The following is an 18498-nucleotide window of genomic DNA, read 5'->3' as shown; positions in this document are numbered from 1 at the left end:
CGGACCGTCCCCCAGCACCGCCCCCGAGCCGCCCCCCCGCCAGCTCCGCCCGCAGCCCCTCCTCGCCTCGCTGCTGCCCGCCCTCCATCGAGCCCCTCCTTCCAGGGCTTCACCGCGCCGCCCCTGTTACTGCCTCCATCCTTTCTCCACGCTGCCCCTTCCCTCCAACGCTTTCTCCACGTCACCCCTTTGCTCTCTCCTTCTGTTCTCCATGTTGCCCGTTCCCTCCCTCCATCCCTGCCCTCCTCCAGCCGTTCCCCACCTCACTACTTCATTCCCTCCATCCCTTCCCTTCCCCACCCTTCGCTCCCTCCATCCCTTCCCAATGTCACCCCTGCTCTCCCTCCATCGCTTCCCTCCTTCCATCCCTTCCCCTCGTGGCCCCTTTACTCCCTCCATCCCTCCCTCCACCCCTCCTCCACCTTGCCCCTTCTCTTTCTCCATCCTTTCCCTCCCTCCATCCTTCCCCCAGGTCACCCCTTCCTTCTCTTGTTTCACTCCATCCATCCCAGGAGGGGTTCCAGGCCTGGTTGGAAGGGGTTTGGAGCCCCTGATCCAGTGGGAGGTGTCCCTGCCCATGGCAGGGGGTGGGACTGGATGGGCTTTGAGATCCCTTCCAAGCTAAAACATCCATGATTCTATGATTCCCCCCCATGGCCACGCTCCCTCTTCTCCCCTCTCCCTGAGGGTCCATAGCATGGCTTTCATTGTTTCACCCTCCTCCAGCCCTTCCTCACTCTCCCCTCTGGCCCAGGCTTCCCTGACAGCTCTGGTCTCCTCCAACCTTTCCTTCCTCCCTTGTCAGCCCCCATCCTGCCCCGTCCCCACACCTCCACCCACACCGCTGCTCCACGGCAGCTCCCCCTGGGACCACTGGAGAGCTGGGCTGGTGGGGGGGACAGTGCGGTGCCAGGTGGAACGGCTCCAGCCTCTTCCCATTCCTAGGGGAAAAAGAGCCTGGATGATCGGGTTGCACCATAGGATGCCAGGTGGAATGACTCCAGCCTCTCCCCAGTCCTGGAGGGAAAAGAGCGAGGAGCAAGCAGGCTTGTAACACGGAGCAAGCAGGCTTGTAACACGTACCCTGTACAAGTACCTTCTAATGAGCTCATTGCATGCGGTGGCCCATTAATCCTAATGAAATTCCACCCACCTGCAGAGAGAGGGTGTTTTATAGCCCTGGGGGCTGGGAATTTGGGATTTGGCCTCTCAAACATCTCAAAGCAGTCGTGTGAGGTGCTCCAGCCATGGCCTTTGAAGCCATCAGCAGTGTTTCTGTGCAGAGCTGCTCTCCGACCAAGCAGGTTCTGCTAAGTCACATGAGTTACATTCCACACACTCAGTGTGCAAACCACCTTTCTTCTGAAGAAATTAGGGGACTCAATCATTTAAAGCGATGTGCTGATTCCCTGGCTGGTCCTGACACTGGAAATTCTCATTTGTTGGCATCTAACTCGTACAGAAATGTTCTGCATCCAAAGCGGAGGGACCAGCACGGCAATGGAGGGGATTCTGCCCCTCTGCTCTGCTCTGCTCTGGTGAGACCTCACCTGGAGCCCTGCATCCACTTCTGGAGTCTTCAGCAGAGGAAGGACATGGAGTTGTTGGAGCGAGGCCAGAGGAGGCCATGGAGACCATCCAGTTCCAGCCCCCTGCCACAGGCAGAGACACCTCCCAGGGATGGGGCAGCCACGACTTCTCTGGGCAACCTGCGCCAGGGTCTCCCCCCATCGCAGGAAAACATTTCTCCCTAAAATCTCATCTCAGTCTCCCTTCTTTCAGCTGAAAACCATTCCCCTCGTCCTACCCCTGCCCTCCCTGATCCAGAGCCCCTCCCCAGCTTTCCTGGAGCCCCTTTCAGCACTGGAAGCTGCTCTAAGGTCTCCCTGCAGCCTTCTCTCAGCCTGTCCTCATACAGGAGCTGCTCCAGCCTTTGGATCATCTCCATGGCCTCCTCTGGACTCGCTCCAACAGCTCCAGGTGGGGACTCACAGAGTGGAGCAGAGGGGCAGAATCCTCTCTCTCGCCCTCTGGTCCCACCGCTTGGGATGCAGCCCAGGACACGGGATGCCTGGGATGCAGCCAAATCCTTCTCTTCAGGGCTGCACCTAAATCCATTCTCTGCCCAGCCTGGATTTGTGCTTGTGAATGCCCCGACCCTGGTGCAGGACCTTACCCTTGCCTAAAGTCATTGCAAAGCGGGTGGCAAGGCCAGGACACCCCCAGCATTCCAACCGGCACCGGAGTGAGCCCCGCTCCTGGCTGAGCTTCCCAGGGGTACACAGGCTCAGCCGGAGGGACATATGGGGGCCTGGGGGACAGTGCAGGTGACCCCACCTTGCCAGCCCCAAACCCTGTTGCCCGCACGGTGGAGAGAAGGAGAAGGAATGAAGGGAGAAGGAGAAGGAAAAGGAATAGTAGGAGAAATAGAAGGAGGAGGAGGAATAGAAGAAGGAGGAGGAATAGAAGGCAAAGGAGGAGGAATAGAGAAGGAGGAGGAATAGAAGGAGGAGGCGGCCGGTCTCGGCTCGCCTCCCCCTTTCCTCTCGCCGGGTTTCCTTGCAGCAATTCCATGCTAGAGGTCTCCACCGAGCTGCGGAGAGCGGGATCTGCCTGCGCCGGGCCCTCTTCCTTCCTTTGTGCATCCCGCAGCCCTGTGCCAGCCGTGCCCCCGCCGCCGCCGGGAGCCTCCCCGGCCCCGGAGCCCGAGGGAGCGGCCCCCGCGGGCGGGCAGAGCCGGGGCAGCGCCGAGGGCACGGCTGCCACCGCCTGTCACCGCCTCGTCCCCTCCCTGCCTGCCGGGGCACCGAGGCCGCATCCCTCCTGCATCCCCGCATCCCTCCCGCATCCCCCCCGCGCGGGGACCCCCGGCGGATGCTGCGCGGCTCCCGGGCCGCTGGTGCTAAATGCTGAGCGCCGACAGGATGGAGGAGTTCCAGAGCGAGGAAGAGGAGCCTTGGTACGACCAGCAGGACCTGGAGCAGGGTAAGGACGCGGGCACGCCGCCAGCTGCCGGTGCGGGACGGCGGGAGCCTGCTCCCCGCGCTCGGCTCCGCCGCCCCCCGTCCCGCGGGCGGTTTGAAGCCGGCGGGCAGAGGCGGGGAGCCCGGCTGTGTCCGGGGCACCGGGGGGGCGAAGATTTGGGGTGGTATACGCACAGCCAACGTGGCTCCCCAGGAAACTTGCTGCGGGCAGCATCGCACACGGGCGGTGGTGACACTGCTGTCATCTCCAGGCAGATTCGGGTAGAGTTGGTGCGCACTCCAGTTGGAAATCAGTGCATCGCAAATAATGGGTTGCAAACTGAGGATGCTGGAAGTGTCTCTTAAAAGCTTTTGCTGCCCAAGCCTAAATCCAAAGGGAGGTTCAGCTTCCACGTCACCTAAATACTTCTGGAGATGTTTCCAGTCAGCCAAAAAAGCAGGAGAAATTGGGAAGGAGAAAGAAAAAAAAATCAAGGCCAAGTTTCAAAGAACAAAAATAGCCTTGTTAGAGGATAAACATCCACTCGCGTGGTTTGTTTCGAAGCAGCTGTGCCTGTGTTTGCGCCAGTGCTGTGTGATGTTTACCCCAAGGTTGGACAGTCGGTGGCTGTGGGTATTTGGGGCTTCTGTTCTTTCATTTTACTTATCTTCATATTTGGAATTAACACAAAGTACAGGACTGGAAGAAGCCCTCTCTCAGGGCAGTGGCACAGGAATGAACTGAACTGATTTGTCAGTGGGTAGGAGAAACCCATTCCTGCCTAACAGAGCAGCCCTCGAGCGCTGGACGCACAGTTCTAGACAGGCTCTTGCCAGCGGACCATCAGCAGGGATGTGGTCCAGCTGCAGCGCCGCTGCCCGCCGGGGCTCCGGCACACTCCGACAGCAGTTAGAGTTTACACAACTCCAGCTGCGGGGCAGCTGCCGGGGAGGAGCGATAACCGCCCCAGGGATCGCTGTAGCTGGGGTTCAACCCCAGCTTCTCCGCTAAGAGGAAACACCGACAGCGGGACGCTGGGCCCTGCTCTTCCAAACACGACGCTCAGATTAAGCTGAGGCAGAGCTGAGCGATGGAGCCGTCAGCGGAACAAACAGGGCAGCCTTTGAGTGCTCAGAAATCCACATTTCTGGGTGACGTCTTCCATGGCTCACAAGGGGCCTGGGCACCGGGCCAGGGGCAGGATGCGGGCTGAGGAGCTCGCGGGACTAAGGATGAGCGTAGGGAGTGCCCAGCACCGCGGGACGGATTGGTTTTTAGCTTAACGCTGTCCCTGCTGTCAGGTTCATGAGTCAGCACTGGCACCATGCAACGAGCTCACAACAATAAAACCACCTTTCCACTGCAGGCCACGTTCCTGCCTCTGTCCGAGCAGCATTAAGGAAAAATAACCTCCAGATGATGGATTGAGGCTAGGATAGATCCCACCTCTGAGCACATACAGGGCTGGAGGAAAACACAGACCCAAAACAAAGCCCAGCGGTGGGGTTGGCAGCCTCCTGTGCGAGTGGGGGCTCATCCGAACTCCGGAGGGGAGATGGGGAGGCTTTTACTGAAATCAGCCAACTGGAAAGGTCCTATGGAGTAATTACAACTGTAATTAATTTGCACGATGCACAAAGCACTGCAAAGGACAGTGCCAGGCGTTGTCCACATCCCCTGCGCCTTTGCGTTACAGCCAGAGCAGTGTCCGGGACCGCAAAGCTGTTGGCTTGGAAATGGGGGTGGCAGAACAGGGCAAGACATCCAGCGTAACGCGATTAGGAGGCGGTCGCGGGGCGGCATTGCTAAGAGGATCGGCATGCCAACAGCCCAGGGTCGCACAGAACCCCACGCCTGGCAGCAGCACCAGGGAGGTGGAGGACAAAAGCACAGTCTTGGAGACCGTTCCTTGGGGGTGAGAGTGGGAGAGACAGCCTAAGCTCGGAGGGCAGAGAGGTCCTCTCAACCAGTTGGTTGCTGGGCTTTACCGTCATTTCACAACATCATCAAATATTTATTACATTTACATCGAAAACTGTTTGCTAAGCAACGGATGGCTTAACTGGGAGCTGTGATGATTATGTTAATTAACCATTTTAGCACCGCAGAGGAAGCCATGCCTCCAGCCCCATTCTGAGCACCTGTTACGCACCTTCCCATCCTCCACTGAGCTTTGCCCTGTTGAAGTAATGCATTTTTCCAAGAAAATAAACCCCAGTCACTCTTTTTTGACCCTGAAGCACCCACAGTGACTGACTGCGTGGACCACCTGCCTCGGAGGCAGCAAGACCTGGTCCCCAGGCTCAGGGCCCTTCCAGCCTCATTCAGACAAAGCTGATGCCTTCCTGAATCCCGTACCCGTTTCCCAGCTAAGCCAGCATGGTTCAAGGCATTGTACCAAGATGCCTTAGCAGGTAGAAGCAGAGACTCAAATCCCAGCCAGGAGACTTAACGACAAGGAAATGGTAGTGGTGTGTCCTCTGAGGTGTTTCATTCTCATGCTGTTCCCTCTGGGAAGGCTTTCCGATTTGAAGAAAGTAGTACAAATGGAGCTCAATTTGCTTGGTAGCGTGGCTTTGTGTGTTGCCAGGCTCTGTAAGTATGAAAAGACATCAGTGCTGCTTTGGTTCAGCCGCAGCCTTCCATGGGCTGAGGAACCTATGCCTCTGAGCATTAAGGCCAGAACTCGGCGATGGTGGATCTGTGTCCGGCCACCGGGTAGGGATGATGTGCCTCGAGTTGCATCGTAGCCCGAGCCCAGGGTGTACGTGCAGACAGTCCCCGAGAGAATGAGTGAGCTAACATTAGAGAGCTTGAGCTGGGGATGATTGGGACACCTCTTCTGTTCATCAGAAGCGTTTGGGGCTGAGTGCCAGCTCAGTTGCATCCGGATCCAAAGGCAGCAGAGACCAGATCCAGCGGAGATCCCTGTCAGCCACTTCCAGCCTCCATCTCCCCCAGAGCGATCTCCTAAAGTCTCCTTGCAGCCTCTCTGCTGCATCCCCTGATCTTCCCAGGCTCCCTATCCCCTGCCAACGTTCTGGTCTAAGCCAAACAGCAGAGTGCAGCCCAAGAGGAGGGCTCTCAAAGCCACCTTTGTGGTCCCTGCAGCCTAAATACAGGCTAAGTGCTGGGGCAACTCCTCCCATGTAGACAGAACAGCCTCATGCTGCTCCGACTTGGAGCAGTTAAAGGTGGTGCAAGCACCAGCACAACATCTCATTGCTGCTGCAAAGGCCAACAGCCCTCTCCTCCGGGGCAGCCACAGGAACTCGCAGCCCAGGCCATCTGCAATGCAGGCTCAGGACTTTACAGCTGTAACCTCTAAAGGTCTCCAGATTTAAGGATCTTATTTTAATTCCTCCTCCTGCCAAGCATCTGATTGCTTGCACGCTAAGAAGGAAAATGACCCAAGGTGCTGAGCTTGCACCACTTCCAACTCATCCGTGTAAAGACACAGGGTCACGGCGCTCCTGACAGAGGGATGAACCCTGCGGATCAGCGCCAGCACCCACGCCTGCCCGTCTTCTGCACGGAGTGGTCCATGGAGCCGTGATCCGCTGTCAGCTGGCCCAAAGGATTCCCTTTGGCAGGGAGAGGGAGGTTCCTCAAATTCCATCCCTCGCCATGCGGTTATCCCAGCAGCCACGCAGCTCGCCTGTCCTCCAGGAGCACAGCGGTTAACTCGCCGCCCTTCCTCCCCAGCACCAACCAGAGGGACCGCGTCCCGCCTGCAGCGCCGAGGCCACTTACTTATTTAGCAGCAGTAGAGCAGGGAGCTTGTGGAGGGGAAAGTTTGCAGTGACAACTGCTGAGCTGCTGCAGGATGGCAAGAAGAAAAGTCACAGGAGACAAGGAAAATAAGGTGACAGTTCAGTAGGTCTGAGGAAGGGAGGAGAGCCACCAATTCCAGGGAGAAGAAAAGAAAGAATAGATAGAAAGATAGACAGATAGATAGATGCATCCATCTTCCTAGAATAAAAATTCCCATTATGTGAAGGCAATAAGAAAAAGGGGCAATAGAGACCCTCACACAGCAGCTTCCAGGCTCTCCCTCCTGGTCTCTCAGCAGCTCCTTCCCACATCCTGAACTGGAGGCACTGGAGCTGGGGGAGGGCAGAAGTGCAGGAGGTGCTGGTAAGAGTAAAAGAGAGGCAAAGGGGAGAAAATAAACAAAATAAATCGCTTTTCCATATCTGCCATCAAAAAAAAAAAAAACAAACAAACCAAAAAAACCAAAAAAAATAAAAAAATCATCTCCCAGCAGCATTTCCCCTCGGCAAGGCCACGCAAAAAGGATTAGTGGTTGGAGTGCTGAAGGACGTTCTCCCCACGGCAGCCCCGGCTCCGGCCACTAACACCCTACACGCAGAGGCGGCTCAGCCATCGCCAACCCTCTTCCTTTCCTCGGTACCAGCCAGCGCCGGCTGGAGACGGGGCGGATGCGCCGACACAGGGAGACAGGCAGGAACCTCTCGGAGCTGTGACAGCAGCGGAACCGAGCCTGCTCTGGCCAAAAGCAGCGCCAGCACCCAGGCTAAGGCACGGCTCACTCCACACACGATCCATCTCCATCTGAAAGGCCTTCAGAGCAGCACAGCGCTGGATTCCCACCTCGCCCGACCCCAGTGCCTCTGTGTGCTCGCGCAAACGCATCATTAGGGCTTCCAAAGCTTCCACTTAACCTGCTCAAAAACACTTACTTAGGCAAAGAATTGAGGAAAATATCCCCAATATATTAAGGACCCTGGAGGAATGAGACAATGTGCAGAGGAAAGCTCTGCACAGCTTGGAATTTTGAAGGAATTTCATGTTTGGGTTTGCTCTTTGGGTTTTTTCCCATGCATGTTTAACAAACAGCTGTAAACCTTTGCTCCAAACTGTGACAGTTCGTGTAATGGTTTAAGCAGCTGTTCCTCCGCAGCTGCCCTGGCTCCGCTCCCTAAACTTGTCTCCTCCTTGAGGATTTCAGTCCTCCGAGTAGCCAGGTCCATGCTGACCTCTTCCGATTCTGCAGCTGCAGCCGTGGCACTTGGAATTCAGATATTATCGTGCTGTCCTCTGAGTTTTCTTGGCTGGCAAGCGAGTCCTGGGAAGGCGCAGGGGACCGGGAGGCGGCGGCTGAGCTCTGGTCTCTGCAGGAGCAGCAGGGTGAGGAGCACAGCACATCCCCCCGAGCACCCTGATCCGCCCCAGAGCTGCTCCAGGGACAGGGGGTTGGTGCTGGGCTCCCGAGAGGGGCATCGCCCTGCATCCCGCTTAGGACCAGGGATGGACAGAAGTAACACCACCTTGAGAGTACATCAGGTTGTTCATCACTCCCTTTCGTTGCAAGCTCAGACTGGAAGGTCGCAGCGCTGTGTTCCTCCTGCCTATAGCTCCACAAATGGCACCAATCTCTCACCCGAGGGCAGGACCTCTCCCGACACGGGCAGCATCTCCAGCCGGGCACGAGGAGCTGGGCCGTGTGGGAGCACCCGGAGGAACGGGCTTTGAGCGTTTCCCAGCAGCAGATGAGAAGGGAGCAGCAGTGGGGCAGCAGCGTGCAAGATGATACACTTTACAGGCAAAGAGAGGCTGCTGGAGAAGAGGGGGGCAGGTTTGGGGGTTACTGCAGAGGGTCAGGCTGGTTTTTGTGTTTGGCTGTCACACACAGCTGTGGAGGAAGGATGTTCTCCATACCCACGTGCCTCTGGCACAGGAGAGGTAGCAGGCGGGAGTGCCCAGCAGCCGCGGTGCCGGCGGCGGTCTTGGGGCTGCTGCAGCTGCAAGTGGTGCTTGTGCACCGGATCACCGTCGTGCCAAGAGAACCCAAACCCCCTGCCTGGCACCGGGCTCACACTCCCCAAAGCCACAACCTGGAGCTGCTGTGGGGGAAAAGCCCCTCACGGAGCGGTCTGTGGCGAAGACTGCTCTGCCCAAAGAGCTGCAGACCCGCACGGGGGAGGCAGAAACGGGTCCCGACCCCCCTGGTGCCCGATTGCACGGTGCTGCGGAGGCTGGGGCAGCGCACAACTGCCCGTGCCAGCACCGCCACGGGATGCTGCAGCGGGGGAACACCCTGCAGTCTGTTCCTCAGCCTCTTTCAGTCAGACTGAAAGCCAGAGACTGCTACAGCTTTTGGAGCAGGATTTTTTTTTTCAAGCTTCCCAAGCAGCACAGAGCCAGCAGAATTATCGCTGGGCTGATGAGGATCTCTGCAGCGCGGCGGCGGCTGCCTGGCCGCGCTCCCCTGTACCGAGCACCGCTTGGATTCCACGCCTGCTTCCTTCCCACCATATGGTTTCTCTTCTCTTCCCCTCCCTCCTCGCTCAGGCGCCTTTCCCATGGAAGCTTGCAGGGAAACACAGCCTCTGTCGCTCCCTCCGCGTTGCTCCGTAGGTGCAGCTCTTTGTTTGGGGACGCGGGGTGTCTCCTTGGCTGCTGTTAATTAGAAAGGTCACAGCAGCGCTAGTGGTACCGAGAGCCAGAGGGCACCGGGCTGATGCTGCCCAGCACCGTTTGCATCCGCAATCCTCTCCCAAAGAGGATTTGGGCAACACCGGGAGCCCCAGGTTTACAGTTGGGTGTTGGCCGTTTCCCAGAGGCGCCCTCCGTGCGGGCAGGCGAGGGGTCGGGCGCATCGCGTGCACACGCAGCGCGGCCGCTCCCCACTGCTCCACTTCTCCTTCTGCATCAGGAGGGAAGGGGGAAGGGAGGCATCAGCGTATCCGCTAAATTAGGGCAAGTCGAACGGCACTGCCTGGCTGATCCGATAGTGGAGAAATGGAGAGGAATACAACAAACTGCGGGGAAACCCCAGGGCTATGCAGAGAGAATCTCCAATAGTTCTGTCCCCTCACCGCACAGAACTCGCTCAAAAATTCACATTCAGCCTCAGGTTTCCGAGGTCTCCGAGGACAGGAATTGGGGGCTCCCCGAGCCCATGCAGAGCCACAATTACTGCAAGGATCAAGGGGAATCTGGTCTAAAAATGACATTAAAGCACTTCTAGACAGCATCTTTCCCCATGGTCCCACAGCCTGGGGGAGACCAACAGGTGGGAAACACGACTCCGAGCCGAGGGGTACGGCTGCGGCAGGATTACAGAGGATGCAGGCAGAGAGGGACCGGGCGTGTGCGACAACGGCTGAGGCAGTTAAAACAGTGAAAGGATCAATTCCCCCGTGTCCTTCAAAGCTGGAGTCTCTTAGGCCCTTATGCTCAAAATGGAAAGGAAGAATCAATTTTCTCCTCGGAGCTCAGCCCTGTTCTTTCCTCTTTCCCACCCGTCCCCAAACGCTGCCCATTTCCCCCATTAAATTATTGCTGACAGAGCCCTTTAAATTACAAGGCCGGCTCTCGCCCTGCCTAATCCACTTAACTCAACCCCAGCTGATTAAATTGGATGCCATATGGTGGGAGAGCGCTGGTGTAATCCACGGGGACGGGGACGCCCTCGACTCATTACCTGGAGCGCAGCACGGAGCCCTCGCGCTCCCTGCCTCCGTGCGGGTCCCGCTTGCGGCAAGGGGTGTGATGGGGAAGGTGCTGCTCTCCAGCAAGGACACGGGCTCCGGGTGCTTAAAGCACAAACCGTCCTCTCTCCGCCGGCAGCTGGCGGTGCCCCCTCCCCTGCTGCCGCCGCAAAGCCTCCCAAGGGCACTTTGGGAACTGGGAGAATTTGGGGCTTGGAATGAAAGCGGGGGGGGGGAAGGTCTGTCCATGGGGCAGCGCGCCAACATCTCGATTGCGCCAAGAGCAGAGAGCGCAGCCCCCGGCGCGGGTCACTGTGCGACGAGGAGGATCATAACTAATAAGGTCATAGCCGAGAATACTACCCTGCAATGCAGGGCACAGCTGGAGGGCACATCCCCATGGGAACGGGGAGATCTGAGGACACCCGGAGCAGCTGCTGGCTCGGACCTCATCTGGGGAGCCGGCTCTGCGGCACCACGGGAGCCGCACGGAGAGCCGCACGGCCGTCACCCAAACTGATAACACAGCAGCTCCCGCAGAGAGATCCGTCTGGGCCCGATCCTGGCTGTGCAGCACACGGGGGTTATAGAGCCAGTCAGGCACCAAACCCTCATTTCATGGGGGAGCTGCAGGTGCCCTGAGCTCGGCCCCCCCCTGCCCCTGCAGCCCAGCAGGACAGAGGAGGACAGGTCCTGTGTGTCCCCTAAGCATACACCCATGTCCAAAGCGGCCAATAAAGCCAACACTGTGAGAATTGTGCCACTGTGTTTGGTGCAGTGGCATTTGGGGACCCCACCCTGGAGAATCACAGAATGGTTTGGGTTGGAAAGGACTTTCAAACCCATCCAGTGCCACCGCTGCCACGGGCAGGGACACCTCCCACTGGATCAGGGGCTCCGAGCCCCATCCAACCCGGCCTGGAACCCCTCCAGGGATGGGGCAGCACCACTGCTCTGGTGCATCCATGTCAAAACCTGCCAATGAAACCAGCACTGAGCAGAATGTCCCACTGTGTCTGACGTGGTGGCATCCACGGACCACCCCGCATCCACCCGTGGAGCTGCAGGAGCTGCAGCAGTTATGTCCCCTCTGCTTTTCAGACTTGCATTTGGCTGCGGAGCTGGGGAAGACGCTGCTGGAGCGCAACAAGGAGCTGGAGGACTCGCTGCAGCAGATGTACGCCACCAACGAGGAGCAAGTGCAGGAAATCGAGGTAGGGACACAGCAGGGCAGGGGTGGGGACGGAGCTGCTCAGGGCAATGCTGGGGAAGGGGCTTTTCCACCAATGCCAACAGCTCAAATGCCGGGAGAAAGGAAGGGATACGCCACTGGGATAGGAGTTAAAGTATCTCCTGTCTGTGCCTGCAGCAGGGTGGGCTGAGGTCTGGGGAAGGCCATCCCAGCCCTGGTGAGGGTCTCCTTCCCCCGCTGACTGGGATGCTCTCCTGCCAGATCCCTGCACCGGGCTGCGCCCAGGGCACGTTTGCCCTCTCCCTGCCCATCCGCCAGCTTTCATGCTCGTTTCTCTCTGCTGCCGCTTTCCCTCGATTCCAGCTATTCATAAGCGCGTTTGTTCCCAGCTGCCCCTCGGAGCTCCGTAACATAGCCCCTTTGTTACGGGCAGAAAATAGCTCTTTCTCCGAGAGCTGCAATCTGAACCACCGTCACAGCATCCTTTGGGTCAGGGCCGTGTTCCTGAGGGCCCACAGAGCTGAGCTGAGAGGCTTAAACCTGCTCTGCCGCTGGAACACTGCCAGGGATCTGTGAATCAAACAAGAAGGGAACCCCCACAGTTTAAAAGGGCGCAGAGCAGAGGAGGGCTGCGGCGTCACCAGAGCCGCACACGAGGGCTGGGGAGACCTGGCAGCCGATGGCCAAGGTCTCCCCGCAGCCCCCCGGCAGCACGACCACCGTGGATCTGGGATGTGATCCCAGGCGAGGGTGAGCACTTGGGTAGATGCCCAAGGATGCCCGTTGCTGCCGCTCTCCCAGGCTTCGCAGGCTAAAAGCGTGCAGTGAACGACTCCCAGAAAGGGGTCTGTGAGCGTGCAGAAACCACAGTGCTCCTCACATTTCACAGACTCGGAGTTTCAGCCCGAACCCCCACGGAAACACAGCTCTTGACATCAATCCATCAGCCGATCCGGTCACCACCAGGCCAGTTCCAGTCAGCTCTGGGGAAGGTCCCAGGGATATCAGCTTTCTTTGGGTTCTGGGGATAAAGGAGCAGCTGAATGGAGAGAGGCTGACGTTGGTGCCCTTCCCAGCGGGCAAGGGGGGGTCAGTCGTGTTTTATACACGAAACTACTCGCAGTGGGTAGGGGTGGGAACCTGGGGAAGAGGCTTCAACCAGGCAGAGAATAAATTAGACACAAAATACATCATCAGAGAAAGGAAAGGCTTTAGGAATTCCTGCCTGTGAACCATCCCGGATTTGGGGCGTGAAGTGTTTCTGTCTCTCTTTTCCTTGCAGTACCTGACCAAGCAGCTGGAGATGCTGCGGCAGATGAACGAGCAGCACGCCAAAGTCTACGAGCAGCTGGACCTGACGGCGCGCGACCTGGAGCTGGCGAACCAGAAGCTCGTGCTGGAAAGCAAGACCTCCCAACAGAAGATCCAGTGGTACGGTTTGCCCTCCTCCCACCACAGCAGTGCTATGCCAGGAGACCTTCCTCCGGCCTCGCCTCTGCCCCAGAGCACAGCGTGTCCTTCTGTTTAAGCCGTTCTCTTATCAGCCAGGCTTTGCAGCCATCTCCAACCCAAGCTCGTGGCACCGACGCTGGTTGGCGGAGGGCAGCTGCAGCCCAGACCCCTCTGGGATATGAGAGCACCCGTAGCTGCCAGGAGAGAGGCACAGCAGCCTCTCCTTGTGCTCCTCAGGTGCGTCCCCTTGAAGAAGGGGCACAACAGCGTATCAGGGAGGCCCCAGCGCAGAGCCCTGCGGGCGCACCCGCACAGATCCAGCGCTCGGGGAAGCCCTGGAAAGCCCATGCTCAAACACCAGTTTGTCAAAACCTTTTCCTTTCTTAAACCAGGCCCACGGCCAAGGTCATCCCTGGAAACACAAACTGAGCCGTGTCCTTGCGAGGCAGCGGCTTTTGCAAACGACTGCGCAGAGAGGGGGGTCGGAGCGGAATCTTGGAAACTGCGCTCACAGCCAGTACAGAGTGAAGCTCTGCCCAGTCCCTCCGTGTTTGTCTCTGCAGGAGAAACAAGAGGGAGAGAGCAAATCGCTCCCCTGCTCGTTTTTCGTGCAGATATCCCAGGATAGCGCTCATTCCCAGAGTCAGAGCCAACAAATTGGAGGACAGAGGGTCTCAAATTCATACGACCCCTCTCCGCTGCCATGGAAAGCAAGCACCGACCGGCTCCCAGGGCACAGGGTAGAAACTGGGAGCGCCTTCCACAGCCTGGCTTTCTAGGGAAAATACACCTTCCTGCATCCTGTCGTACCTGACTCCTCATCCTTGCTCCCTCCTCTCTCTGCAGCTTGACAGAAACAATCGAGGGGCTGCAGAACCAGGTGGAGGAGCTGCAGAAGCAGGTGGAGGAAATGCGGAGCTTGGAGCAGCTCCGCATTCGTCGGGAGAAGAGGGAGCGGCGCCGAACCATCCACACTTTCCCCTGCCTTAAGGAGCTGTGCTCCAGCCCCAGGTACGGAGCCGAGCCTTTGGTCGGCCCAATCCTCGCCAGCGCGCGCCCTGCCCGGGGCTGCCGTGGGGCACAGACCCCCAGCGCCGGAACGCAGTGCTGGAGGGGAAGGGGGCACCTCCCGCTCTCCCACCCGCCTGCTCGAGCCGGTGGCAAAGCAGAGCCCTCAGGATCCCAGCATCGGCGATGCCTCAAACAGGGCGGCGTACGCTCTTTCAGAGGGCAGGAGGATGGGGACGGCTCAGACAGCTGCCCTGCGGCGGACAGGCATTGTCTGGAGGGTCTGGAACTATCCTGGCACCTTGGCGGGGAGCCGGGCAGGAACACCCACTGGACAGCATGCATTGCTCCAGACAGCTGAAACCAGTCTCTCCCAGTACGGCCCACACAAAACACACCATGAGAAGAGGGTTCTCGCCTCGAGCTGCCCGTGCAGCCTCCCTCCCCGAAGCAGCACAGCCCGTTTTCCCTTTGCAGCTTCCCCCCAGCACAGGACCCACATCCCCGGCGCACTGAAGCCAGCCGGATGGTGCATTTTGTCCTGTGTGACTCCAGGACACCCGAGAGCTCAAGCCAGGCCCCCAGGTACTCTGTGTGCTGCCAAACACCTCCAGCACCGTCGCACACTTGACCCTCCTTGAAACCCAGCCTCCGTGCTAACTCACTGACCTCGTAAGGGCACTTCTTGCTCAGCTTTGTCCATAACAGGGGCTTCTTTAAATAGATAAAGCAATCGATAACATTTGTCACTGAAAGCATCCTCTGCCAGAGGACACGAACGGAAGATGCTGTCACTGCAGCACAGTGGGGACGTTTATGAGGCCACGTCCTAACCCCCAGCAAAATCCACTCGATGACTCAGTGGTTCCTCTCATCCCGATCCCGCTCTCCCCCAGTGCCTGCAGACCTCCGTTGCGCTCGCAGCTCTGCAGCCGGCTCGGAAGGTCAGAACGCCCTTCGGTCCCTGGGAATCGGTTCAATCCCTGCCACCAGCCGTGCTTCCCAGGGAAGCCACGGTGCCCGCCCCTGCCCAAACTGTCCTGACCAGAGAGGACACCGTGGGCACCTCCAGGAGGAGGAGGAGAATCTGAGTTCCCAACAGCACTGCGAGGGAAGAGGAGAGTGCTTGTTAGCACTTCCCAGGCAACGAAGGAAGGGCAACCATGCCCAAAGTGTCCATCTGCCTCCCCTGCTGTATAAACCTTCTCCCGCCCTCTCTGGAGCACCTCCCAGGCACAGGGCAGCTTCTGGGTTTTGGCTGAGTAGCGTTTGGGTCTGTTGGCAGATGCGGAGTTGTCGGTGAACTCCATGATGCAGGGAGCGGCTGGAGAACTGCAGCAGGAACAGCTCAGAGCCTTCTACTTTCAGTTCTTGAACATTCATCCTTGCTTCGCAGCAAGGTTGGTGGCTTGTCTGTTAACCAGATAAGTCTTTGACCTTTTAGGGTTTCGTTTCCCTCCTGTCTTTCATCACCGCTACCAAATGAGACTGTGGGTTCTCTGGGACAGAGACTCGTCTCTGCGTCCAGAAGAGCACCAGCCACATCTTGGGAGGAGGAGGCATCTCTCACTCCCTGAGCTCCGGGTACCTCTTTTATTAGTGGAATTACTCACGTGACAGTAAGATACAGTGAGTTTCTCGTGGACTGTCATTTGCTCGGACTCTCTCAAGGGTCTTCCTTCTCTTTCAGGTATGAGGATGCATTCCAGGTCCACAGCTCTTCCACAGAGTTCAACCAAAAGCCACTGGAGAGGGAGAATGAACGTCTCCAGGCCATGGTGAACTCCCTGAGGTCCCAGGTCAACCAGGAGAAGCAGCGGAAGGAGAGGGTTGAGCGAGAGTACACCTCCGTTATCCAGGAGTACTCGGACCTCGAGCAGCGGGTGTGCGAGATGGAGAACTGCAAACTGCGCATCAAGGAGCTGGAAGCAGAGCTCCTGGAGCTGCAGCAGATGAAACAAGTCAAGAAGTATTTGCTCAGCAGAGAAGACAACTTGTCCGAGGCCCTCCTTGAGCCACTGAATAACGCCCCAGAAGCAGACTACATCGACCTCTCCGAGGAGGAGGGAGGAAAAAGCCACGGGCCATCGATGACGCCTTCCCCAAACCACCCTGTCCGGAAAAGCTGCAGTGACACGGCCCTCAATGCCATCGTCACCAAGGATGCCGTGAGTCGGCACGAGGGCAATTACACGCTGCACGCTAACAACGTGCGCAAACGGGGCATGTCCATCCTGCGGGAGGTGGACGAGCAGTACCACGCCTTGCTGGAGAAGTACGAGGAGCTCCTGAGCAAATGCCGGCAGCACAAAGACAGCGTGTGCCACACAGGGGTCCAGACGTCCCGGCCCATCTCTCGCGACAGCTCCTTCAGAGACTTCCGAGGGGAGGGACACGAGCTGGAAGAGCGGAAAACCGTGGAGAAGACCATCACCAAACACGTGGAGGCTGTGGACAAGCGGCTGGAGCAGAGCCAGCCCGAGTACAAGGCTCTTTTTAAGGAGATCTTCTCCCGCATCCAGAAAACAAAAGCAGACATCAATGCCACAAAGGTGAAAAACAAGAGCAGCAAATGAGTCCGGCGTCTCCACAGCCCCCACGTGCAATTGCAGCAGCCGAGTCTTCTCTTCCGCCCCAGGAAACACCTCGTGGCCCCTCTGCTTTGAAGGCTTGAGAGGTCTACAAGCAAGGAAGTGTCACGGAGACTCAGGTCCTTTCTCAAAGCTTGGGCTCCGGCCGCCTTGCTGGGACAATTGTACATTGTAGTTAGAGGATTTCACACGCCGTATGACGGATCTCTGCATGAGCTGCTGCCGCTGCCAGCACCACAACAGCAACGAAAACCACACCACGAAAAAGGAAAAGCGATCACCTCCTCCACCCTTTTCTGCCTGTCGCACAGCCGATTGTCTGCAAGCAAAAGCCTGGGGCTCCTCCGGCATCCTGGAGCTCAGCCGGAGCCCGGCGCTTCCAGGCAAAGCACAGCCAGCAGTGCTTCAGGGGCTGCTCTGGCACACCAGCCCAGCCCTCCCGTTCGGTTTTATGGCTAAGAACCTACTCTTGTTCCAAGAGACTTCCGTCCACACCCCCCCTTCCCCAAAGGGCAGTTCTTGCTATCGAAGCCATTCTCTTATCAGTCAGGTTTTTCAGCTCTATACAATGCAAACTCATTGCAACTGGAAAAACTTGAAGAGAAACATAAAACTGATTGTTCCATCTTCATCAGCGTCACTTAGTGCTTCAGCCCATCCTCTCCAGACTTTGTAGGCACGTGGAATGTCCTCGCTTTAATTCTGCCCCAGTATTCCAGCCCGGGGAAGCATCATGCCAGGTGGGACCCCGACACCCAGGGCTTTCCCGGGAGTTAGACCAGCGCTATGGCAGTATCGGAGACCTGCGTCCACCTCACGGCCCGGGCGCCAGCCTGCCATGCTGTGCTCTTCACGAGGTTCTCATCACCCCATTGTAGCAAACTGTCCAAATCCAGCCTGCCTGGGCTCACAGAACTGACCGCCAGCAGCTCACACGCAGGCAGGAGTCGGCATCCGACGGCGCCAGGAACACCAGCCCTGGCAGCACCACTGGGCACACAGCACCCCACGCTCCGGCTCCGGACATCTCCCCATCGAGAGGACAGATTTCATTCCTCTGCTGAAAAATCACGTCTCTTGACTGTCTCCAAAGGCTCTCACCGCTCACGTTCCAGCTCACTTTCCAGCACTGAAGTCCCCTCACTTTTGCTTCCCCAGCCAAAAGGCCACCGCAGTCTCAGGAATCGCCAGATCCCATTGTCCAAGAACCAGATGTTGGCCCTGCACGGTCAGACACGCGCTTGAGGCAGAGAAGCAGCATTTCATCGCAGCTTAGGCAACCCCTGAGCCCCAAAACCTGAGCGGTTCAGCGTGAGCTTCCTGTTCCGTACCTGCCTGGAGGAACTTCGAGCCACATTTGGATTCTGTTTTTACCAGCTTACACCCCAAAATCTTGGGTAAACGGTTGGGATTTTTGCAACATTAAGATAAATAAATGAGAATGTGGCTTTGGAGGTGGGAGACTGTTAAAATGGAATTCTCCTCCAAGGCCAGGGCTGTTACCAGGAGCTCCCTTTCTTTCACTCACCATGGAATGAATGCAAAAATACCCCTAAAAATGCCCTTTTCTGTTAAACTGAGCACCGCGGAGGTAAGTTGGCAGGAGCGCGATTCCCAAACCATACCCGCTCCGGAGGGCACCTCCTCAAAGCCCCCACTGCTCCGCTCTTCCAGGCTCTGTGTTTCAGGTGTCCTGTGGCCCCGAACTCGGGAAGCGCTCGGGGCCGTACGCACGGCTGTGGCTACCAGCTCTGCACCACTATGGAGAACCTTCATGCCTTATTTATTTATAATGGAAAGCAGTTGTCTAATAAAATAAAATAAATAAAAATGA

The 18498-nt window shown here is 57.7% G+C and overlaps 1 protein-coding gene across 1 annotated transcript; it reads left to right on the top strand.

Annotated features, from left to right (window-relative positions):
• Positions 1 to 2499: 2499 nt before the first annotated feature.
• Positions 2500 to 18451, top strand: CDR2L (cerebellar degeneration related protein 2 like). Its single transcript, XM_009563953.2, has 5 exons — positions 2500 to 2985; positions 11523 to 11635; positions 12896 to 13044; positions 13912 to 14076; positions 15764 to 18451. The coding sequence occupies exons 1-5, from the start codon at positions 2907 to 2909 to the stop codon at positions 16647 to 16649; spliced, it is 1392 nt and encodes a 463-aa protein (XP_009562248.2). The 5' UTR covers positions 2500 to 2906; the 3' UTR covers positions 16650 to 18451.
• The last annotated feature ends 47 nt before the right edge of the window (positions 18452 to 18498 follow it).

Source organism: Cuculus canorus, chromosome 18, assembly GCF_017976375.1.
Source record: "Cuculus canorus isolate bCucCan1 chromosome 18, bCucCan1.pri, whole genome shotgun sequence".
NCBI lineage: Eukaryota > Metazoa > Chordata > Aves > Cuculiformes > Cuculidae > Cuculus > Cuculus canorus.
This window is presented reverse-complemented; position numbering and strand designations above follow the sequence as displayed.